The 26,560-nt window shown below is 37.1% G+C and overlaps 1 protein-coding gene across 2 annotated transcripts in view; it reads right to left on the bottom strand.

Moving 5' to 3' along the window:
• LOC131059858 (alpha-N-acetylglucosaminidase) overlaps window positions 1-26,560 on the bottom strand; it is a 180,479-nt gene that overhangs the window by 86,345 nt on the left and 67,574 nt on the right. For both annotated transcript variants that reach the window (XM_057992916.2, XM_057992917.2), the window contains one exon: window positions 20,961-21,078. In XM_057992916.2, the coding sequence (XP_057848899.2) occupies window positions 20,961-21,078 (118 nt within the window). The remainder of the gene's footprint in view (window positions 1-20,960; window positions 21,079-26,560) is intronic.

Raw genomic sequence — 26,560 nt, 5'->3', positions numbered from 1 at the left:
TTGCTAGACTAAGAATGGCAAAACATTTTTGTCTTGGTTTGAAAGTCTCTCAAATTCCATGGCTATGAAAAAGAAAGTTATTGGCAGCATTCTAAAGTTTTAAACAAGTGATTAGGAATAGATTCTATCCAATGTGTCATAAGGAAGAAAAGGGTATGAAATGTCTTAAGCAAAAAGAAATTCAAAGCATACAAGAATACACTAGCAAATTTTATAGAAGGGTTATTCAAATGGGTTAAGATGTGTTAGAATAAGTACAAATGAAATATATCGATGATTCTATCCAATGTGTCATAAGGAAGAAAAGGGTATGAAATGTCTTAAGCAAATAGAAATTCAAAGCATACAAGAATACACTAGCAAATTTTATAGAAGGGTTATTCAAATGGGTTAAGATGTGTTAGAATAAGTACAAATGAAATATATCGATGATTCTATCCAATGTGTCATAAGGAAGAAAAGGGTATGAAATGTCTTAAGCAAAAAGAAATTCAAAGCATACAAGAATACACTAGCAAATTTTATAGAAGGGTTATTCAAATGGGTTAAGATGTGTTAGAATAAGTACAAATGAAATATATCAGTGTGATGGATGGAGAAGCATTGTTGAACATTAAGTTCTATGTCAATGGTGTTAAGGTTAATTCTTTGTTTGATTCATGGTCACAAACTAACTTTGATTGCACAAAGTTGATGGACTTGCTTTGGAAACTTTTTAGCCTTAAGCCCTATGGTTTGGGTTGGATTAAGAAAGACACACAATACTAGTTGAAAGACACATAATTTTCTCTCTATTTTATTTTTAAAAAAATGTAAAATATGTTTTGTAGCAAGATAAATCTCAGCAATTTTTTCTACATAGCGTATGAGCCATTTTTCTACACTAATGCTAATACTATATCCATAGTCCCCTCTACCTCTTTTTTTCTCACTTATTTTGAAAAGTAATGGAAACCAACTAACTAGCAAGTTGTAGAAATCAATAGAATGTGCTTAAAGGCTTCTGAGAGAACTGACCATGTTCTTTTCTACCGCCTTATCCTATTTTAAAATTTCCATGAAGTTGTGTATTTATAATGACAATAATTTACATTGATCATTTTAAAAATAAAGTGATTTGATAAACATATCAATAGAACTGATATTTATTCTTAGCATACAATTTTTTTCTCCTTTCTTATCGAAGACAGAATATGCTTATGCATTCTCCGTGACGATCAAAATGTTAATAATGGTTAACTTGTTCTTATCGAAGACAGAATATGCTTCTACATTTTGCTTAAAAAGAAAACCGGTGAACAACTCACACAGGAAATCATAATTTTGCTATTTCAAACTACAAAATTTCATTTTGGAAACAATAAATTAATGACTCTTAATTGATCAAAAAACTTCAAAATTATTTGATGAAATGGTATTTCATAAATGATAAGCTTATAACATCAACTGCGTCATAGAAATGTATACAAAATGGGGAAGCATTAAATGAAATCTATAAGCTATTTTCTGAAAAAAAAACTGATATATCTTAGAAAAAACAAGCATTAAGTTTAGAAAAACAATACTTATGAAATAAACAAAGATGCACACGATAAGTATGAAATAAAGTTTAAACAAAAAAATTGATAAAAAAAATAAAAACCTGCTATAAAGAAAATTCTTTGTCGACTTGCAGATGCCGTCAATTTCGCCGAAGACTTGCAGGTTTTAACTTTCGTCGACTTCGCAGAAGACTTGCTCGTGTATGGAATGTTATGTGCATGCATGCTTTATAGAAAACGTGGGCCAAAATATCTTTTTTTTCATGCGGTTTAGGGTTTTTTCTCCATCGCGATTTTTTGGGGTTTTTTTGCATTTTAAATGGGTTTTAGTAGCGATTTTTGGCAATTTACAACGCAAAAAATCGTTGACTGGCATTGACCAATTTTTACCGATTTATTTGGGGAAAAAATCGGCATTCTCGACGACTCCCGATTAATCGCGATTTATTCCAGATGTTTGCTTCTATGATATAAACAACAAAACCACCATAAACTTGAATTTCATTTAAAACATGCATGATAAATATTATTAAATATTCATTGTTCAAACTTAAAGTTCAATATTAAAATAATAATATCAAATTCACCAATTAGTTTTAAACTTTTAGTCATCAAATAGATTTTATAAATCATTAATATCACGTCATTGACATTAGATGATGTAGGAACATTAGATGAACCACAAGCAGTGCCATTGCCACTTGCACTAATAGTGTGCTAGCTTTTAGACTCAAACGCAATATTCTGGGAACTGGAAGCATCCAATTCAATATGCTCTTGCTCTATATCCCACAACTTTGAGTCCCCTTTCTTGTAGTCATGTTGTTTGTGCAAAAGGAGATGCAAGTTGGAATACACATACTAAGTTCTCTGCTTTTCTTGAGTGCAATTTATTGCGCTTTACTAAGTGGATGAAAAAATATGTTCTCTAATTCCTCTCAAATGCAAATGAACTAGCAACTTATAAAGACAAAATAAATAGTTAAAATTTATACATTATAGAAATAAATAAAAAATTAAATTAAAAAATTATAAATTATAAATAAAACTGAAATTTGGAAGTTGAAAATTTAAAAACTAAAAAATTAAAATTTATTAAACTTGTGATAAAACTTTGATTGCGAGGGGTTGCAAGTGTTGGAATTGTTGGCCATAGAAGTACCACCGACTATGAGCATCCTTCTTAGACCTATAATGAAGAGGCTCAATACTTTGACCATTTGAGTGCACAAAACCAATTAACTCGCTTGTAACTATATCTCACAATTGAATTTCAAAGAAGCGTCTATGGAATGTTGCCTTATATACTTCAACCACTTCAAAATGTCTATATGGGGGAATCGTTGTAGGCACAGAAAGAATCTTAGTATTGCAATATTTTGGAGTCAATAACAAGGAAAGATGTAATGGGGTGGTCATTTTGTTCCATCTTTCTCCAACAGTTGTATGCACTTGTTTGAAGAAAGTATCTTCAGGGCCTTGCATTTTCACATTTACAATGCTCTTCATCTTCTCAATCTTTCAGTGCATGTCATCATATCTCTCTCCCAAGCAATGCTTGTCCATGTCAATATAGCGAATCACACATAAAATGGGCTTAGCAAAACTAAGGAGATACTACACAAGATCCCACCACAAGTCATCTAATATCATCTACTTAATTTGTGTTTCCTTGTCCGAGTTGCTTGGCGTCCTGTTGTGACCTTTTTCGCACATCGCCCCATTGCAAATGGGGACCCTCTCTTTTCCTACTTTCTAGGGTTTTTGTTAGTGTCTCGTGGCCTTCCGCTTCAGTTTTGTCAAGCCTTGCTCAATTTTGAATAGTTCGAGTCGCAGAGATTGAAAGTTAGTTTTTGCAAGCCAAGTGATAACAGAGTCCGGATACTGTCAAAGTGCCCAGAAAGGCCAAAGGACGAAGATCACAATTGATTTGGATGAATTTGAACAACTTTCTATTTTTAGAAAGTTTGCTTTTTTGCTTTTTCCTATTTTTTAGGAAGTTTCATTTTTGGCATTTTTAGCCCAATCCCCGGTATGGCTATTTTTAGAAAGTTTTCCCTATTTTTTAGGGATGCCTGCTTTTTGCTTTTTCGGAGTGGGGATAGGCCTAGGGTTTGCACTAATACCACTGACCTGCTTCGATAGCGATCAAGAATTTCCAAGTTTTGACCTAAAAAGCTAGTTTCCTACATTTTAGGGGTCATGATGCTTCAGATGGTTTCCCTGAGTGTAGATTTCAAATTTCAAGTTAATCTGGTTAAATTTGGTAAAATTGTGAAATTTTGAAATTTTCCAATTTTTTCTAAGTCTGGCTAATGAATGATGTTGAGTGTTATGGCAGGTGATGAAAACTCCGCCCAAGGTGCTAGTGATGGAGGTGTCTTCAAAGTCCACCATGCTTGAGGCCTTCCAAAACTCCGCCCTCCAAGCAAGGCCAAGTTGAGGAGGCATCAAAGTCCGCCATGCTTGGTGGAGATGTCATAAAAGTCCGCCTTGGAGGTAGACCAAAACTCCGCCCTATGGGATGATAGCTCAAAAGTCCGCCATGGAGTGATGCTCAAAGTCCGCCCATGGTGAAGTGGAGAAAGTTCGCCTTCCTTCTTAAGCATAAAACCCTGCCATGCTTGAAGAGGAAGCACAAAAGTCCGCCCTCCAAGCAAGTGGCCATGCTTCCAAACTCCGCCTTGCCTAAAGGTCATCAAACTTCGCCTTGGTAGAGGTGTCTCCAAAGTCCGCCTTGGTAGTCATACCTTCAAACTCCGCCCTATGGTGGAGATGTCATAAAAGTTCGCCATGCTTGAAGTGGCCAACCTTTCAAACTCCGCACTATGGTAGAGATGTCATAAAAGTCCACCATGCTTGAAGTGGCCAACCTTACAAAGTTCGCCTTGAAGAGGTGTCTTCAAAAGTCCGCATTGGTGAGAGCCTAAAAGAGTGAACATGAGAAAGTTCGCCATAAAGTGGGAAGCCTTCAAAAATCCGCCCTATGGATGGAATGAAAAAAGTTTAAGGCAAACAAAAATCCAACATGATGATAGAGGCACCTCCAAACTCCGCCCAAGCATCAAGTTGAAGTCTCAAAACTCTGCCCTACTCTTGGAAGTCAAACAAAGTCAACAGCAAGTTCAAATGCGAGTGACGTCATCAAATCTTCATAGAGTTCAAACTGCTAACTAATTTAGAAAGTTGAAAAAAGAGATATTTGAAGATCAAGTCCGAAATGAGCTGGGAAATCAAAATAGAAACTCGAGTTTGAACTATGAATCAAAATTAGAAAGAGGATATTTGCAGATTGAGACAATCTTTAGACTAAGATCCAAATTAGAAACCTTTTGGAAGATGCCAATCTATAGGCCTAGTTCGAATATGAAGAGGGAAAACAAATTAGAAAGTTGTAGAATAAGATTTTCGAACTCAAAGAGATGACAGCACAGCTCCAAATCGAATTGGAAACTTTCTTAAGGTTGAAATCGAATTTAGAAGCATGAATTGGATATTTGCATGTTTCTAATTGTAAAAACCAACTTCATTACAAATACATTCTTTATTTCTTCATTCTCACACCAAGAAGTTTGAACTCTCTGAGCAAGCTAAGGAAAACATTGAGAAGTATTTCGCAGATTGAAGGTCATTTGGAAGAAAATCTTGGTGTTGCAACGATATCTCTTGCAGGTTGGGCAAGCTTCTTGAGGAAATCTGATTTATTAGCTTCATTCTTGTCAAGTAACCGCGGATTTTTGGAGTGGAATTAGCTGGTAGAAGGCAGATTTGTCAATTTTTCTGAGTTTTCTTAAGATTCCTTCTATCTTCTAGCCTTATTCTCATTCATTCGAAGGTGAAGTTGGTTTTTAAAATGCAGATTTATTGAATTTTTCTGAGTTTTCCAGATTCGTTGGAAGTAATTTTTGTGGACTTATTCAAATTTTTAGTGAGAAAAATCATTTTGTTGACTAAATGGAATGAGAATTTTGAAGTTATAAAACTTGGCCTTTTTGGGATTACAATCATAAATGTCCTTAGGTTGATGAGTCTACATGTAAAAAATCCATTTTTGTGGCTAAGTATGAAAATGAAGTTAAAAAAAAAATCTCCAAGCACTTAACCATTTGCAGCCTCAATTTTCTTTAATCCAAGATCTGATTTCCTAACTTAAGGCTTCATGTTTATTTGCAGATTTTAGGCACGATGAAGTTCCAAGTAGACAAGGATGCTCCTCTTGAGTCGAGAATGACCTCGAAGTGGAAGAATGTTAGCGACACTAACCTTGGGCATATCAATCTAAGGGAGTTCAAGAAGACGATAACCACGCAAAAGATGATGAAGAGTGGCATTGTGCATGCTGCCGGTTTTCTCCCTACCATGGAGTGCACTGAGTAGGTAGCTGAGTGTGCTAGGCACTACAACCCTGTCAGTAGGGATATTGTCAAATGGTACGACACTGCCTGGAATGGTACGGCTGCAATTATGGAACCCACACTTGCTGCAATTTCAAGATAAACTACTCAGAACTGATGTATCATACCTAATGGTGATTGCTGGGCTAGTTTTGTTGCTAAATTGACCCCCATTGGGTCTAGACAAGGCACATCCTTGTCCCACGTGGGCAAATTAGTGGGTACACCTCCACTACCAATGCAGATCTAAGGGTTTACGTCCTCCGAACACCTGCAATTTCTGCTGCTAATGCAGAGCTGAGAAAATCAGAAAATAAAATAATTACATAATGCCAATTCCCTCATCCAAAATGTCTAATAACCTTTTCCAAAGAGTGGTGTAACCCTAAATGGAATATCCAACTAAAAAAGCATCTTCATTGGCATCTTTTAGGTCCATGTAGCTTAAAGGCTTAAAGGCTTTGGGTCCCACCATACCATGTCATTTAAGTGATTTGAGCCACTTTATTAAAAGGTACGCATAGCACTTTATTCAAACATAAGCTTTTATTTAAAAAAAGGAACTTAGGCTTATAAAGTAACTTTATAAAGGTTACTTTTTCCTTATTAACTTTTGACACTTAGAAATTTTTAAGTGTCTTTATTCATCAAATGCAATGTGGGAATTGCATCAAAAGGATGGGGACATGACAGTCTCCCCTTCCCGGATTTGCTTGCCCACAAGCAAAGACAGGGCTGGATGCTTAAGAATCTCTTCTCCTTCCCACGTAGCATCCTCAATGGGTAAATCTTTCCAACTAACCAAATATTCCTTGATCACCCTGTTCCTCAAATGCCTCTCTTGTTGTTCCAGAATCTCAACAAGAATCATAACCAGTTTGCCTTCATCAGCCAACGGTGGCAGTACTGGAGATGCTACAATACCCTGACCAATTGCCTTTTTGAGGCATGATACATGAAAGACATTGTGAATCTTACTCTCAGGAGGAAGCTCTATCTCATATGCTACCTCACCCATTCTCCTCAGCACTCTATAAGGCCCATAAAACTTGGGCTTCAGCTTCTCAGCTCCCTTAACCTTAACCGAGCTTTGCCTATAAGGTTGAAGACGTAAAAAGACCATATCCCCAATCTCAAAAGATCTCTCAACCCGATGCCTATCAGCATACATCTTCTACTGATTCTGAGCTTGCTGAATATTGTTCTTGAGAGATTTTAATATAACCTGATTCTCCTGTAACCAATCCCGAGCCAGAGGCACTCTATTATCAGCCAAAGCTAAGTCAGTGAACGTCATGGCATCATAACCATACAGTGCATGAAATGGAGTCATCTCAATGGACATGTGGTATGTAGTATTATAGCAGAACTCCCCCAAATACAAACAACGAACCCATGCACGCTGCTGTCCGGAAACATAGTTACGTAGATACCCCTCTATCCATTTGTTGACAATCTCTGTCTGGCCATCCGTCTGAGGGTCGTAACTAGTACTGGGAGTCAATTCCATACCAACGAGTTTGAACAACTCTTGCCAAAAGGCACTCATGAACCTATTGTCATGGTCACTCACAATGGTTTTTGGAAGACCATGTAATCAGAAGATCTCTCTGAAAAACAAATCAGCAACCTGTGATGCTGTGTAATCTGATGCTATGGGAAAGAAATGGGCATATTTAGTCAATCTGTCCACCACAACATAAATGCAATCTTTCCCTTGGACCTTGGGAAGTCCAGTAATGAAATCCATAGATATTCCAGTCCACTTTTGATCCGGGATGGGAAGTTGTTGCGGCAGACCAGCAGGGTATGTGTTTTCAATTTTATTTTGTTGGCAAGTAAGACATTCACGCACATGCTGTAGAATATCACTCTTAAGACCCTTCCATGAGAATCTCTCCCTGATTTGTCTGCAAGTTTTTCCATATCCCTAATGTCCTGCTATTGGAGAATCATGAAATGCATGCATAATCTGACTTTTAAGTGTGGATTCAGGTACTAAATAAATCCTTCCTTTATAGTAAATGATATCATCAACAACCGAATATCTCTCATCCTGAATAATCCCATCCATGACCTCACATGCAAACTGATTCTTTGAATACTTTACCAACAGCTGAGATTTCCAATCAGCTGAGACTTCACATAAGGAGCATAGGACAGCAGATGAAGGTCTCCTAGATAATGCATCAGCAGCAGCATTATTCTTCTCTTTGACATATTCTATGTCAAAATCATACGCTTGGATCTTAGAAACCCATTTTTGCTGCCTTTCACTGAGATCCTTTTGCTCCAAGAAATATTTCAGACTATTGTGATCAGTTCTCACCACAAATTTGCAGCCAACTAGATATTGTCTGAATTTAGTCAATGCATGCATAATTGCAAACATTTCCTTGTCATAAGTAGAATAAAGTTTCTCATTGAGTTTCAATTTCCTACTCTCATAAACAATAGGGTGATGATTCTGCATCAATATAGCTCCCACACCTTCACCCGAAGCATCACATTCTACTACAAAGGGCTGAGTGAAATCAAGTAATGCTAAAACAGGACAAGAGCTCATCACCTGCTTAAGCCTATCAAATACAGCCTGTGCTTCCGGAGACCAACCAAAAGCCCCTTTCCTTGTAAGATCTATCAATGGTGCTGCAAGCTGTGAATAACCTTTGACAAATCTCCTATAGTATGCACACAGACCAAGGAAACCATGTAACTTAGATATGTTCTTCGGTGGTGGCCAATCAACAATGGCCTGTATCTTCTCTTGATGCACCTTAACCCCATCTAAACCAATCACATGACCCAGATTTAAGATTTCAGATAACCCAAAATCACACTTTGACAATTTGGCATACAGTGACTGTGATTCCATGATACTCAAGACCTCCTCAAGATGTAACAAGTGTTCTTCCCAAGATCTGTTGTAAATCAAGATGTCATCAAAGAACACCAAAACAAACTTACGTAGCTGCCTGTTGAACAAATGGTTCATACAAGACTGAAAAGTGGCAGGAGCATTAGTGAGGCCGAATGGCATCACCAAGAACTTGTAATGACCATAGTGGCATCTTAAAGCAGTCTTTTGAAAGTCTGACTCTCTCACCTTAATCTGATGGTACCCTGAACGAAGATCTATCTTCGAGAACTACACTGCCCCATGTAACTCATCTAACAACTCTGTAATACGGGGAATGGGGTATCTATTTTTAATGGTCTTCTTGTTCAATGCACGGTAGTCAATGCACATTCTCAAAGTGCCATCTTTCTTCTTCACAAGAACGACCGAAGAAGCAAATGGACTAGAATGGGGTCTAATAAACCCCATATCCAGAAGTTCCCTGATAGTCTTCTCAATCTCATCCTTATAAGCCTTGGGATGCCTATAAGGTGCAGTCATAACTGGTTTAGCATCCTCAAGCTCGATGACATGCTCAAAGCCTCTATCAGGGGGTACACCAGATGGAATGTATCCAAACGCCACTCCATGCTCATCTAAGATAGTCTGAATATCAATGTGAAAAGTCCTCTCATCCTTCACTGGTGACTTCCTAGATGATACAAAGCATTGAGTAGCCCAAATAATATCCTGGTGTCTGAAAATAGTTTCCATTCTATGAGAAGAAACCATATTAGGACCTCCATCTGAACATGCCCTCAGAATGGTCTTCTTACCACCCTTCATGAACTCAAGTTGCATCTTACGATGATCAATAATGTACCTGCCAATACCCTGCAGCCACTGTGTACCCAGAACTACATCATAGTCCTCCAACCGTAAGACATGGAAGTCATCAATCAGGGTGTAGTCCTTCATCTGTATCCGCAACTGTGGCACTCTCTTAGTGCAACCTAAGATAGCTCCATCCGCTACCTTCACTCCAAAATCAGAAAAATCCTCTGGGGTAATACCATACCTGTCAATCAACTCCTCACTGATGAAGTTGTGTGTAGCACCAGTATCAACTAGACACACAACACGCTGCCCCTGAATAGTACCCTTAAGTTTGAAAGCATCAAACTTAGGGTATCCTGAAAGTGTACCACAACAACATCAGCCATATCAGTACCCTCATGAACATCTAACTCAATCTGAGGTGTCTTTTGATCATCATACTCATTATCTGGATCTGAATCAGCGACATGGTCCTCATCACCATCTAAATGGACCTCAATAAGATGGACCTTTCCCTTTCCACTGCATCGGTGACCAGGTTCCCAAGGCTCCTTGCAAGTAAAACATAGTTTCTTCCTTCTTAACTCATTCCTAGACTCCGGATCAAATTTTGGGGCAGAAGTATTGCCTTGCTGAAACTGAGAACTCTTTTGGAAAAGTTTAGAGTTCCTGGTGAAGTTTTTGTTTTGCTGGAAAGTGGATGGGGGAGGAGTAGTGTCAAGGTCTAAGGTAAGCTGAATGGCCTCCTGTAATGTCCTAGGCCTTAAAGCCTTAACCAATCCCTTGAGTCTCTCATGTAGACCCTCAATAAACAACATAACCACTCTCCTATCAGGCATCTAAGGAACTATCACTGTTATCTGCTGAAACTCATTAATATAAGTTTCCACATGTCTTGACTGCCTAAGTAGAGCTAAGTCCCTGTAATACAGCTCTATATCCTTCCTGTCAAACCTGGCAATCAATCTCTCGGTGAACTTAGTAGAAGAGTGAATAAGGGTATGGTTTTGCGTAACCAAACCATGGTACCACCAGTCATACGCAACTCCTTCCAGGTGTAAAACAACAAACTGTATAGCCTCATCCTCAATCATGGGCTTCAGAGATAAATAGATGTCCAATTTGTGGACCCAAGCTCATGCACTGGTAGAACCAACACCATCAAATGTGGACATAGAGAGCTTACCAGTAGCTCTCTTCAGATCATTATTCCACTGTTGTCTGGGCCACCTGTCATTCTGACCTCGGTTAGCATCCCTATGCTGCATACAGTACTGATGTAAGGGAAAGTCATCCCTAACATGCTGCGGTAAAAGTGCCCACTGATCACTGGCTGCCATGACAGTGTCCTTGAAGGTGACTCCATTATGAGGCTCAGCCAATGGTGGTACATCTCTAGGGGTGAACCGTGGGAGCATAGGCCTATCCGTTGTTCTAGTATGGGTCCTGTCCCTCCATGGTGGGATGGATGCATTACTCAGGGAAGATGGAATTCTACTGCTGCCCCTACTTCCTGCAGTTGATACTGTCTTGCTACGGCTCCTGTGGCTTCCCCTATTATTTTCCAAATCCATTCTGTCAAGTGTGCCCTGTAACCTGTTGATTGCTTCAACAATTCTTGGTTGTGCTTCAGCCAAGCTCCTCATAATCTCATCAAGATTGAGTGGAATCTGTCTCTCCTGTCTGGGTGGGTTCCTCTGTCCTTCAGGTATATCACCCATATTAGTCTCAAAGGGTGGTTATGTGACAAAATTTAAATCCACTCTAGGTCTCCTGCGTGTGTAATATCTGTAGGTGCCAAATCCGCCCCGCTGCATAGAATTACTCTGATGAACCCCAGGCTAGCAGGATCATCAGCTTTGATACCACTGAAAAATCCCTAAATAGGTCTTTTGCTGCCCTATTTAAATTTTAATTTAATAAACTATATTTTGGAGCCTTTTTGGTGTTCTTAGAGACTAGACAGAAGATGCAAAAGAGTTTGTTTCTTTGGTGTTGTTTTTTGGTGATGGGGTTTGCAACATATGACAAGAAACAACATAAAAATGAAATGGAATCAAGAGATCAGCTTCTGATTTTTTATATGACAACAGATTACAATCATCTAGAAGTGAAATAACATTCACATGTACAAGCAAAAACATACCAAGGATCCAGTGCTAGGGTTTGAGGTTGGTTTGCTATCCAGAAAATGGATACAAGCTGAGAAGGATGATGTAGAAGCAGATCAGTGGATCCAATCTGCTTATTCTGCCATAAGATGAATTACCAATAACAAATTGGGCAAGAACCCAATTACTAGCTGGAAATACAATCTTTGCCAAGCAAAATTATACAATTTTGACCTTCTTTTCCCACTGTTTTGCTCACCCTGATCACAAATCTAGTCAGTTGACTGTGATTTCTTCCACACTACCCTTTTTAATCCCAACAATGAGATCAAGCAAAAGAAATGGAGTTAGAACCCTCCATTTAATTTAAATATATGCACAACCTTCTAGAATGGTACGACACTGCTTGGAATGGTACGGCTGCAATTATGGAACCCACACTAGCTGCAATTTCAAGATAAACTGGTCAGAATTGATGTATCATACCTAATGGTGATTGTTGGGCTGGTTTTGTTGCTAAATTGACCCCCATTGGGTCTAGACAAGGCACATCCTTGTCCCACGTGGGCAAATTAGTGGGTACACCTCCACTACCAATGCAGATCTGAGGGTCTACATCCTCCAAACACCTACAATTTCTGCTGCTAATGCAGAGCTGAGAAAATCAGAAAATAAAATAATTACATAATGCCAATTCCCTCCTCCAAAATGTCTAATAACCTTTTCCAAAGAGTGATGTAACCCTAAATGGAATATCCAACTAAAAAACCATCTTCCTTGGCATCTTTTAGGTCCATGTAGCTTAAAGGCTTAAAGGCTTTTAAAGAATGACAAGGGTCCCACCATGCCATGTCTTTAAGTGATTTGAGCCACTTTATTAAAAGGTATGCATAGCACTTTATTCAAACATAAGCCTTTATTAAAAAAAAGAAACTTAGGCTTATAAAGTAACATTATAAAAGTTACTTTTTCCTTATTAACTTTTGACACTTAGAAATTTTTAAGTGTCTTTATTCATCAAATGCAATGTGGGAATTGCATCAAAAAAGATGGGGACATGACAGACGGGAGTCCAACAAAAGTCTTTCCATCCTGAGTGTCGCGTTTGTTGTGCCTAATCAAAATGCAGTTGAAGAGCAATAGATGGACACATATATGATAAATAATGAAGTGAGAGTGCCTTCTCCTTCAATTGAGGAAATAATGAAAGAGTTGTCCAAAGTCCAGACAGGGAACAAGTTTCAAATGCAGCCACAGAAGTTGAAGAGCCCGAGCCCCCAGTAGTTTTCCTCGATGGTATAGTTATTGGACCAGGAAGGACAGATGATGGGTTTGATCAAAATACTATGGAGCAGTCAACTATTCCAAATTGGCTGAGGGAAAGGATAAGGGCTAAGGTCCCTAAGGAAACCCATTCTGAAGAGAATACAGCAGCATTTTTGGAAAGGGTGAACGAACCAGTCATAGTCAAACCACCTAAGCCAACCAGAAAATTCTCTTTGATTCAAAGGGACAGTGCAGGGTTTCGGACAGTTCAGATAGTTGTGCCGAAGGAAGGAAAAACTCAAGACAATATTGCCCCGAAGGATTATAAGATTACCACTATAGAGCTGGGTAAGCCTACTCAAGACCAAGAAGTCCAGTACTTTGACGACTCTTGCAACACCCTCAAGGCGAGTCTAGCCCAAGAGAAGGAGAAAAGGAAGAAGGTTGAGGAAGAGAACCAGCAGTGGACGAAATATGTTCTCCATCTCACCAGGCCACTCAACCATGAGATATCGGTCACCCCTTCGCAACCTCTTCAACAAGAGTCTATGAAGGATTACAAGGACATGAACGACACATTCACACAGGCCAAGGAATGGATTTCATATGCTTCGACACGTGCTAACATACTTGTAGAAAATTTAGTATCAGCACATGAGTCGGCCTCTTCATTGGTCAGCTGAATTCAAGACCTAGCTGCAAATTGGGAAGATGTTGAAGAAGTTCAAGATGAAATACTTCCGCAATTGAAGGTTATCCGAGGTCTGTCAAAACGGAGTTTGGTGGATGCAGAAGTCATACAGGCTGGGTATAGATATGACTTTAACACCTGGAATTATTATGCTTTAGTCACCAAGATTGAAGTCTTGAAGAAATCCGAGACTAAGTGCTTTGAAACAGAGGAAAGTATCAGAGAAATTTTGAGTAAGGTGTTCCGTGTAGCATTAGAGATCTGGAAGAAAGAGAGTATACGAGAAAAACACTTGCAGGCAGAGAACTTGAGAGCCAGAATTCAGTCGAGCTTTTTCAAAGACTCGGGGATGATTGATAAGGGCGATATTTCAAGGATTGCAAGTTTTCTCTTCATTGACGAGAACTTTCTTGCCCAAGCAATTGAGTGGGAAGGCATCCTCACCACATGTACTGATGATGTGGACATCATCAACTTCCAGATTAGCAGCTTGCCAAGTATCACTATGGAGGAGGTCAGGCTCATCCTGTCCAGATACATGGAAACTGGACACTCGCCTCAGTGACAATAGAAGTTGTGCCACATGTCACTTTCTCATACTTTCAAACTAATAGAGTTTTGGGAAACCCTAATTAGGGTTTGTAGCTTTCAATCTGGGCCCATGATCATTGTTTGATCTCGACCGTTCATTTATTTTTGAAAAACTATATAAGGCTACCTCCTCTCATTTGGAGAGTGTGAGGTTTTTGACATATTGTTGCGTGAAGGTCATTTTCGAATAATATATTGCATGTGCGCTTTCTCTTAAGGCTTTGTAATCTCTATTGTTTGAATGATTAGCATGGTTTCAATTTCCTTAACACTTTAGTTTAAAATTAATTTATATTTGCTTTCATGTTATTAGAATTGAATGAAGGATTTGACAAGTGTTAATTGACAGTGTATCTCTGCTCATACTTTTGGTGAATGGATGATTTCCATCTCCCTATGCAAAGTTAGTCTGAGCCTATCCCCTATGCATGCCAAAACTTCGATCATAAGCACAACCCATTGAAGATTGCACCGGCTTTGTGTAGTTGACCTTCGTGTGGCGAGCAAAGTTTGGTTTCCTGAGAGCACCCAGTTGATACCGTCTCCGGAGTTCGTAGGTTTAGATCAGCTTTGTTAAACCCTATCCTTTTTTCCCTTTTTGAAAGTCTAAATCCCGGAAAATCCAAATAAAAAAAAGAGAGAGCCTAAAATTGCTAAATCCGTCTAAGTCCAGAAGCTTAAAAGACATTTGTTAACGTAAGTCCCCCTTGAGATTTTCAGCAAACACTACCCAAGTAGCTATCCCACTAAAGTCGCTTGTTCGCACATATCGACCTTGGAATCAATAGTGATTTTTCAAGAGAGGATAGTATACCTTTGGGTATCTTATTCTAATGTTTGGTAGACACGAACACGTCCATATAAACCAATTTTGGCTAATCACTATGCTAGAAAGTTCCTCTCTAATTTTTCAAAAGTCATCTCAAGACAATTGTGTTAAAGGCAAAATAAAGCTTTGCAACCTATTAAAAAATAATAATTAAAATTTAAAAACAAACTTTACAGAAGACTTGGAATATACAACCGAATTATGAAAATATAAATTTTATACTACTTCAATTACCTTCAATAGCTCCAATTTTGAAAATGATCCAAAAATGCCTTGAGACATGGTGGTTGGTGATAAACCTTAGCCTCTACATACAACTATTTGATCCACTCAATTTTATTCCCAACCTTTTGTAGCATAAGATTAATAAAGTGGACCACACAAGGTGTCCAAAACAAATGTGAATATTGTTCCTCAACCAAGAACCCAACAACTCTACAAATCTTTGTGTTGTCCACTATGACTAAAAAAAGTTATGGAGTCCACTTCCCAAATAGCTGCAATGAGAATATCAACAATTAATTGGCCATATTTCACCTACCCCTCAGAATCCACAACTCTAAAAAACATAGCACCTTTAGGGGACACTACTATGACATTGATCAAGGGCCAAGTTTTTGCATCTTTCCACCCATCCAAAACAATTGACACACCTATCTCAACCCATGAATCCCTTATGGGCTTCAATGAAACTTCAACAATCTTGACCTCTTTTCCCAATAGGGTGTTGCGCACCCTCTCATAACACGAGCCCTTGTACCCTTATCAAGCCTTATTAATCTTTTTCACCAGCTCTTACCAATATGGTGAGAAATTAACATTGAAAGCCAACCCATTTGCATAAACACATCTTACTCTGTGTTGATCGCGAATGTCTCAACTTTCATTTTGAAATGTAGTTTCCAAAGTTCCCTTTGGTCTTTTGTTTGTAGGTTCTCACTTTCAAGATCAGGAGTGGACAAAAATGGGTGGTTTTTTACCACAATACTAGAATTAAATTGGGGCATTGGGCATTCTCTTTGATCTTTTTATTAAGGGGTGACTTGATTTATGGCTTGTTTGTTCATCTACTTGTTCTTGCTCCATATATATCTTATCATTGTCTCTGATGGCATAGGTACATCATTCTTTCTAGGGAAAGGTTTGATGCCTTGCCTAGGTATTCCACACAAATGGGCTTTCACTTGACTATATGTACTAGAATATCTAATATCACATCCATTGCAAATCCAAATGTAACCCCCACCACCTAGAACCAATTGTATTATATCAACATATTTCCATAGAGGAGAATTCGGATCTGTTTTGAATTTAGGCCAAGTTGTGGAGCTAAAAATAGTTGCCATTGTAATTCCTATGGCAAGAAATTTTGTAGACAACACATTCTAAATGAATATGTATATAAGAATTTGTTTCAAGTTTGTAAAACAAAAACAGAGGGAAAAGATTGAAAATAGCAAAAATATCCTTCAATGATCATCTTGGCAGCCAATGAACATTTGTAAATGCATAAGAATGACAACACAATAAAAGATCAATCTTCAACAAAGGATCAATCTTCAACTCCCTTTGTTGATCCAACAAAAAAAGTGAATGCTTAGGATTTTGGAAAGATATTTATTGTTTGCAAAAGAAATGAACTAAAATGAATTTTTTTTGGTGTTTCATGTATTTTAGAAGTTGCTTTTAGGGTTGAGGAAGAATTTAAGGGTGCCTGATCAAAGCCAAAAAAAAATAAAATAAACAAAAGGCAAAAAAAAAGCATACACTAGTGAGTTCACTATGGGACCCATGTTAGCCCTACACAAACCGAGTTGCATTTTCCCATGCCCTAAATGGACCCGCAGGCGGATCAAACCAGTACTGGGGTCTAATTCTAACCAGTCCTGGATCCAGCCTAGCCGCAACCAAATTTGGTAACATAGAGTAAAAGAGTTCACCTTTAGTTGGGGTTTTCTTGAGCAATATCCTTTCATGTTTTGAAGAGATTTGCATGAAGTTTGTTCAGAGACTAATTGATGGTGACCAATTCCAGCCATATGAAACTAATGACCAATGTCTCTGTGATGCCTTTACCAACGAAATTGTCTAGTTAGTGTTGCAAGTGTTGTTATGACTCATTCTTAGCCTTGGATTGGGGACTGGTGCGTAATGTCCCCTATTTATAGGCTGTCAATTCCCAAAGGGAAACATACATTACTGCCTACCATGTCACAGTAGTTACAAATTAATGACTAGGGTTGCTCATAGTACAGTTAGGCATTGTCCTTATTCAGGCCTAATCTTAATTCCCTTCTAATTTCTAATCCTGGATGGGAGAGTTGCTTGTCTAGGGTGTGATGATAGCATCTCCCTAATGCAGCCCAGATTTCCGGAACCTCAGTCCATTCACCCTTGGGGCCCACAGCCCAGATTTCAGGATCATGGTTTTACTCTGCCTCTCCCTAAGAGCATCACACCACTCCTCAGAAAAAAAGGAATTAGAACTGGTTAAGAGCTTGGGACTGCAAATACGTCAATATCTTGTTGTACTATGAATGTATATGAAATTAAGTATGACTGTCATACATATTGCAGTTTATATAAATATTACTATTAAATTTTGCATAAGAACATTATCAGACTTCATCTATTAAGCACATCCCCATGCATACTACCAAGAACAAGGATGTTGCTGCCTGTAACTTAATAATAGTTCTGATCTGATCTGATCCATGGTGATGTCACTGGATGCTTTTAATTCCTTTCCTTTATATCTCTCAATGTGAGGGAGAGGTCACACGTCTTCGTCATGCATGCCCTTTGGCAAGAGACACGCCCTTTCACCATTAGCACCCTTTGAAAGAGTGAAACTCTTCATTATTTCTGCCATTTGAAAGGGACACAACCTTTCACAATCAGATCTGCACTAGTTATTTAAGTCAGATCTGCACTTCTGATTCCCAAAATTAATCCCCCCTTCAAATGAGTTCTCTTCTCCCTTTTATACCTCATATTTGGGGGAGTCGCAACTTATCATTTCATGCCTTTTGACCATTCATTAACTTTAATCAAATTTTAATTATATTTAATTATATTCATTTATAATTTAATTTTATTTTATTTTATTTTTTTGTATCTTAATTTATTATTATTATTTATTATTAAATTATATTTCAAAGTGGGGACATTACATGGTGTTACTAGGTTGGGTTCATATTCCATCACCATACCAAAATGTGATAAAGTACTTGAGTGAAGCATGGGAGTTGTACCTGAATGGTGACAGAGTTGCCATGGACTAATGTCCATAGTGTTTAAGTTCTGTGGAAACCTGTTTTTTACTAAACCGTTCTTATAGTTTATATGCTCTTCCGACTCTATTAGCAAGGAGCATGATAGATGATGTTGAAATGGTGTAAATTGCAAGGTAATATTTTCTTGATGAAAACTGAGTATGCATACTTAGAGATATAACTGTTAGAGAACACTCTATGGCTTTTTGAGACTTGGAATCTGTATTGATTCTGAGACATGAGAGATGTTCAAGGAATTGTAATGGAAGTCCTTATCAGGTTCTGCTATTGTTTCGAGTTGTCCAAGTTCAAGGAGATTTTATGTAGTTCTTCTCTGTTGATTAGCCCTATGCAATAAAAGTTGAGATTTTATTTCTCTTATTAAGATTTATTAACAAAGGAAGTGAATATGAAACAAAATATAGTTCCATTATTTGAACCTTGTGCTAGATCCTAGAAAGAATTTGAAATGCTTTCTTTTCAAGATAAAATTATGAGTTGAATTGACTAAAAGTGATATAATTTCCTTCCTCTTCTTGGTACTCAAAATTTGGATAGCAAATGTTTATCAAAGATTGTTTATATGATAAATATGATGTTAGGTAAATGAAATCAATGTTAATAGAAAGGAATAGTTTTTTTACTTGAATGGTAATACAAGGTAAAAGCTAGGAACCCTTTGAGGACTGTTGTATTGTCAAATTGAGCTTGATCTATAAGTTAAGACAATTATTTGAGTTTGAAACAAAGTAATCTATAATTGATTGTGAGACAATAAGTGAAAACAACTAATAATTTGACAACATTAGTAGTGTTCATTAAAATATCATCTACACATACCAAATGATATGCAATAAATTAGTACTTAGAAAATGGTCTAATAAAGGTTAAAATACCTAGGAAAAGCTAATAGATTGCAACAGTAACTAAGGCATGAATGTGAATATACTAAATGGATTGATTCTCTTAAAGCTGGCTTGGCAGATTGTAGTCCCACAGCTAGATAAATTATCCAAAGTTGGATCAATGGATGTAGGCTTCTGGTTTAGATGTGGCATGAATAAATGAAAAATCTGATCAGATGGGTGATGATAATGGATGTAGGCTTATGGTTTAGATGTGGCACTAATAAATGAAAAATCTAATAAGATAGATGATGACATATTAACTAAGGAAAACAGAGGTCCTTAAGATCCTCTCCAAAAAACATTTGGGATTGATCTTAGCCCTTATAATATTATATGTATTGACCTTAAATGGGTTAAGTTACTCATGTGAGGTGTTAACCCAGTTGCTAACCTAAACAAAGCATTGTGGTCAGTCAATTAATGTTGAAACATAAATGTGAATTAATAGCCTCTTCAATTGACTCTACAAAGAAAAGTGTTACAGTTTTTGAGATGTCATACATATGGGATGGTTATTTATGTTGCCAAAATGGGTCCTTTCCTGTAAATGATGCCTATTGTTATGACAGAAGACAGTACTAGACCTATATGAGATTGTCTAAAGCATTAAGGTGGTCAAGCAATGTGAAACTGGGGCAATATCATGCTTCATGATTATTGATCATAATCTCTTCCTCATTTCTTTCACTTGCATCAATTCGTTTTCCTTCTACAACTATCATTTGGCTTTATATAAGATCTATTGTTGTAGTTGTGGCTCCTATATATGTGTTTGAACTCTCTTTAGTTGCTACAATGACAAAGAAACAACTAAGCATGAAAAAAGAGGATATTCGTAACAAAAGGTTTTCAGTCTTATGAAGACAAATTTAAATGCTGGTTCAATGAACAACAGAAAGACTATGGAAAAGGAACTAGCAATAGCACATAAGGGTGCAAGTGCACACCATCAGGTATTATACAAGATATTTAAATAGTTGCTGTGACCTCTATAAGATATGATACTTTTAACTTCCTTTAGGCTAAAGTGGTTTGTCAAACTTATCAGAGCAATTTATTTGTTTACAAGATTATATATATGATTTTTTAGTTGCCAAATAAGTTCTCCCAAATTTGTTCGTTTTCCTTTATTAAAAACATTGGGGACTAGATTGTGAAACCAAATATTTTTCTAATGGTGCCTACTATTATTATTATCACATCATAATCTGGTTAAAAGGAGATGTTTGACACATCCTACAAATAGCTTGATTTCAAGGTCTCTTCCAAGAGCATTCACTACCAGTTCCATTAAAAAGTCCATGTTAGTTTGTTCTCAGTTATGCAATAGATAGGTTTATGAGGGAAAATATTATAGAATGAAAAAAAAATATTTTATGCACATGCCAACTATGAAACTAAACTATGTGTAAACCATAAATAACTTCACGGATCTGTAATTAAAAGGGAGGTAAACAAGAGAATAACTCAAAGCACCCTGCCATATATACCACAAAAGTAAAATATTTCTTTTTTCATTCTAGAAACTTTATCCAGTCCATGTTTTTAGATTTCCGATATCCAAATGTCAATTCCATTCCCACACAAACCAACACATCTAAGCATTGGCAGTTATCAATTCTAGAACAAACAATGCAGCTTCAAGAAAAATATACTGTTTTACAAAAAATGGTTAAACCTGCATGAGCCAAACAGCATCTTTGTCTCCTGCATGCATTGCGTCAAAAACTGCAGCTCCAAGGGTAGATATATATTCTGGATCATCAGTAGGAGGCGTGTTCTCATTGAAAGTGTCACTGTTTAGAATAACAGAAATACATTCAAAGATCCTCAGAATTCACCACATTACTTAGAGCTTCCTAAGTAGCACAGAATGTATATTCCACTTTCCATTGTCTGCTTATATGGAATATTTCTAACTCACCTAGTACTCCTTGATTCAACATAGCAGAGACAAAACCACTCTCTAGGAGCCTATGAAAACATGATAAGAATAATCTCCATTTATTTTCTACATACACCATATGCATTTAAACATTTGACCAGCAAGATAATATCTACCAACATGAGAGAGACATGTGTAAAAGAAAACCATCTTCCATGTAAGATGCAGTATTCATGAAAATTTGTAATATATTTTTTCAGTGTTTATTGATATTCATACGTAATTTCTTTGTGGGCCTTGCTTGACTGTCAGAATTGTATAGATGTTACATCTGCAACAGCTTTATTAACAACTAGCTTGTATTAGCTTGGACTAAACCAATTTATTTAAGCTATAAACATTATTGGATCAGTTACTAAGATGTAAAATTTGAACAATCATTTAGATGGTGCATTCTATAACTTTTGAAATGTGCATGTGAAATTGTCTTCAGAACTATGGAAACTTGTTGCAATTCTACAACATTTTTCAAAAGCAAACATATATTATGTTTAAAACAACTTACAGTTTTGTCACTGTAATAAGCATGCCAATATTTGCAAACGTCAATTATATCTGATATAGTTTATATAGTAAAGCTCAAGCTACTCAATAAGTCAATTGCAAAATCCTTTTGAGTTGCAAAATATCAGAGAATGTGAATCATTCTCTGACAAATTGTGGCTTGGTAAGATCCTTTTTGGGTCTAGGAGCTCAAAGCTAAAATAGATCAAGGCTACGTTACCAGTTCATTGCTTGTAGCGATCAGGTCCCAGTTTGGTTTGGCCTGAGTTCGAGGTTTAGATTTGGATCCCCTCGGGTTCGGGTAGGGTTCTGCACAATGCCTGCAGGTCCATCCCAACTGAACCCAAGGTGAATTTGGTAGGTGCTCACACCAAATAGATGTATTCTGACATTTGTTTGACTTCTCTCCTAAAAGTGCAATTTGCCCCCAAACTCTAAACATGGATTCCAATGCATTTTAAAGACAAACAAGTTCATTTCTCTTATTGTGAGAGAATGTAAAAAGATGCAAACCATGAAGGTTTATGTGGTTTTGAATGTCTTAATTTGGGCTTGGTGGCAAGGGCTCTGCCCCTTAACCTCACCTTGTAGTTTGTACCACAACAAGGATGTGATCAAGGTGCTGCTCCTAGACCCCCATGACGAGCGTTTGTCCCTTAATCAGCTAGGGGTGTTGTCCCTCAACCTCATTGAAGGCACTACCCCTAGACCCTTGCAAGGAGCACTGCCCCTCAACCCTACTAAGGACATTACCCTAAGACCCCCACCAAACTTATTTGATTTGTTGAGTACTCTCCAAGCCTGAGTTTGCAAACTATTCTTCCAAGTTTTCATACAAGTCCTTGTCTACAATATCATCATCAAATTGAATATCTTCCCTAACGTTACTTGATGCTTAATAGTTTTTCCTTGTTGTCTAGAAAAGAAGACATTTTTTATTTGGGAGGATAATGTAGTTAGTATACAATTCCTATTGTTATGTTTTGATAATATAGTTTATCTGATTATGTATTTGCTAGTGCTAGTGCCAATGGTATTGTGGTTCTAATTTACCAGCACCTACATAATCAAATATGGATGGTGATGATATTTTTGAAGACCCATATGATGATGCTTGATCAGTGATGGTTGATTATTGATGCTTGACATTGTTATTTTTCAATTATAATATATTTCATGACATTCAAGTTTGACTAATTGACATTGTAATATTTTTATTTTATAGAAGATATGATGCTATGTGTGGTATTTTGAACTTAATTACTGCTGCAAATATGTATATATTTCTGATTTTTATATATTTTTGTATGGACGACACCAACCCCAAAAAAACTTTTGCTCAAACCTACAAACCAAACCCTTGAACCCAAACTGGTACCAGGGCCTATACCTTAAAGTTAAAGCAAACCAAACAATAAAATAATAAATATTAAAATTTCATAAACTTACCTTCAACAAATCAAACTTGGAGAAGGCCTAAGGTTGGCTTATGACATATGATGACTTGTCACAAACATTTGAATCTCTTCAACTTCGGTGTAGATTTATTTGTCCCACTAGATTTGTGTGCCAACCTTCTACATCACAAAGTTGATGGAGTAGATGTCACATGGTGTCCAAAAAATATGTCCATATGTAGCCTCCACTAATAAACCTGTTGCCCTACAATTTTTAGTATTGTTTGTTATGATTTGGACAATGTTTTCAGGGTCCACCATCTCAATGCATTTGATGAGGATCTTGGCAATGAAGCTTGCATGTTTCCCTTGCCCCTCACAATTAACTGCCTTCAAAAACATCGCCCCTTTAGGGCACACTACAATGACATTAACTAATGGTTTATTTTTTGCAATTTTTTTGTCCATCAGAAATGTACGCTTTTGTATTAAACCATGTTTCCTTGATTGCCTGCAGTAGTGATGTCTCTTTGGAAGCTTTTCCCTTGGACAATAAAGAGTTGCATACCTTTTTATACCTAGGATAAGTATAATCAGCATGTGCATTAGCAATTTCCATCACTATTTCCCAAAAATATGGTGATTCACAAGTTTGAAAGGAAGCCCTTTGCTATGAATGAAACAAGCAATGCATTGATTTGGAATATCTCTCACCTTGATCTATAACGTATTTTCCAATGGGCCTCATTTATGAGAAATAGAGGGTATCATCTTCTTAGAAGGTTGGTGATGGAATAAATAAATGTGGGGCAACCAATATTGTGGGGCCAATATGAGGCATGCATGATCCTTTCTTGGATAGGGGATGTGATCTTATTTTGCTTACTTATGATTTCATCATCTTCTTGTTCTTTGATATATGTCATAAATTGCTCCTTTAGCAACCCTTTTTTTCTTGGCCCTAGACAAACTCTTATTCCTTGGCCAATCATAGAGCATAGGGGAATTTTCACTTGAATATACAAACTCCTATACTCGTTCCCACATTGACTACAACAGAAACAAACCCCACCTCCAAGGAGTTGCTCAATCATAGTCAATCACATGTCACCAAAGAATTGACGTTGGGTCGATTTTGAATTGCCACTCTATCATTGGTTCTATTGAAGTAGAACAAGCAACCATTCCATACATATAACAAAACAAAATAGCACATTATAAACCTAAGGTCATTAAGCTAAGCAAAACATTATAACCCTACGATATGTTTTAAAAATTTAAAACAAATATAAAATATTTTTTAAATAATAAGAATAATCTGGAAACATGTGAAAATTTTCTCAAAAACATAAAAAAATCTCAAAATAAACTTACCTTTGATTGATAAATCTCATAGGTGTAGCTATTTCACTCTCGTAACACTCAACACACATGGTAAAATCCCTTAATCAATCATTCACCTCCAAAAAAATAACCAGGAAGCTTAGAAAATGAAAAATGACATTTGGAGGCTAAGAAAATGTTTTGATATAATGTATTTGTCAAATGAACACTGTTTGAGACAAAGTTGGACTCAACAAAAACTCACCAAGCCCAAAAAACACAACACAATAAAAAATCAGCAACTTAAAAGACTACTTAAATTTCATTCGAAACACATTTTTTTTGCAAAAGTCAATGGGAAGAAGCATCCAAGGAGTACATAAAAGAAACAAGCTGAGTCTAGCTATATATTTGGTTGATTTGAATGCAAATTGGGTACAAAATGACATCCTAATGTGGAATGCTTATGGCTGATATTCTGAAACAAAATGAAAATGGCAAACTATTATTGTAAAAATAAAACTAAATACTACATTAAAACATTTTACATCTTCCTATTTCCCACTATTGTGAAAATTTGGGGAGAGGTGGAGCAAGAGGGTCTGGTCCTAGGAGTCTGTTGTGGCTCTTCTCCCTCGCTTGGCATGACAGGTTGTGGCTCAGCCTCCATCCTAGATGTAGATGTTGGTGGTAATGACTCCTCCTCAGCCTCTTCAATGTCATTCAATCACAAATCTCTTACTACACCCCCCTCCTCCAATGCTTGCCTCTCCAAATCATAGCTCATCCTTGGTAAACAATGGAGGCTGCTCATCCTGCCTTGTCCAATCATTGTAAGGATCTATCTCATCCAAATCAATTGGATTGCCTGATATTTCCTCTACCTTTCTTGTGCGCAACCGAAGATTGTATTGCACAAAGACAAGGTCATTAAGGCATTCGTGGGATAATTTGTTCATCTTTGTGTGGATGGCCTCAAACAAGCTCCGATTACACTCACAACTGGATGCACTACAAGGTTGGCATAACATGCAGAGTGTAAATCATTAGAGATTTGGGGTATTTCCACCCTAATTTGTCCACCAAGACTCTACAAAATAAAATATTGAAGAGTTAGAAAGAAAAGTCAAAAAATATTTAATCGAATTATCAATAGTTGTAAACTTGTATATTTGAAATTTGTAACTTGTAAGATGCATGTAAAAGACTCCAACTTTTATACCTGGTGTTTGAGTGGTTCTTCCTCTTGCAGCTAGCTTTGAATCAAAGAGAATACCCCTTGCTTCCCTATAACATTGCACTTCATTGACAATGAAGTCTCTCACCTCAATCTGGGGTGTCATCCTTTGAATGCATGTAGTGACGTCCTTCATAACCTCTCCATTGGAGTCTGAGAAGGCATCTGAGTAGAAAAACTCAAGGTTGAGGAAGTATCTAGCTACATGGATGGGTTAGTGGAGTTGATTGTTCCACCTCCTATTAATGATCAAATTTAAGGTGATCCCCCTTATAATAATTTTTGATAGACTCCTTGGCCCTATCCATGGCCTCATAAAGATACCCTGATCCCCATCTACCAAGCGGAAAACTCTAACCAAGGGCATTGACACCTACAGTTTAAAAATACAAAAAGATTAAAATAACAAATTTATAATGAAAGATTTAAATAAATAAAAAATTAAATATTCAATTTGAAGTTTTGAAGTTACCTTCACAATCTTTGTAGCTTTTGTGCAAAACGGTTGTCGAAGATTGTGCATGCAACCCTCTCTCCTTTAGGCTTCTTCGAATAAGATGAGTTTAAACATGCTTGACTCGCAAACATTTGTTTCAAAGACATCAATGAACCAAGAATGCTTTGCAATATTAAAAATATCATTGCAAACCTTGTGACACCCGATCTTACCAACTCTTTCCCTTGAGTGTGATCTCTCATCAAGTGAAAAACCCAAGGGTGATTGTAGATAAATTTTGTGATGCTCCTTGCATCATCTACAATTGGTGCCACCCAATCAAGTTTGCCGATGTCCTCAAAAAGAAGGTCAAGGATATGTGCTACACAAGGTGACCAAAAAAGTGTCCTGTGTTTCTCTTGGAGGATTATCTCAA

Source organism: Cryptomeria japonica, chromosome 10 (genome assembly GCF_030272615.1).
Source record: "Cryptomeria japonica chromosome 10, Sugi_1.0, whole genome shotgun sequence".
In the NCBI taxonomy this organism is placed as follows: domain Eukaryota; kingdom Viridiplantae; phylum Streptophyta; class Pinopsida; order Cupressales; family Cupressaceae; genus Cryptomeria; species Cryptomeria japonica.
Note: the sequence above shows the minus strand (reverse complement) of the source record. Positions and strands in the feature narration are given on the sequence as shown.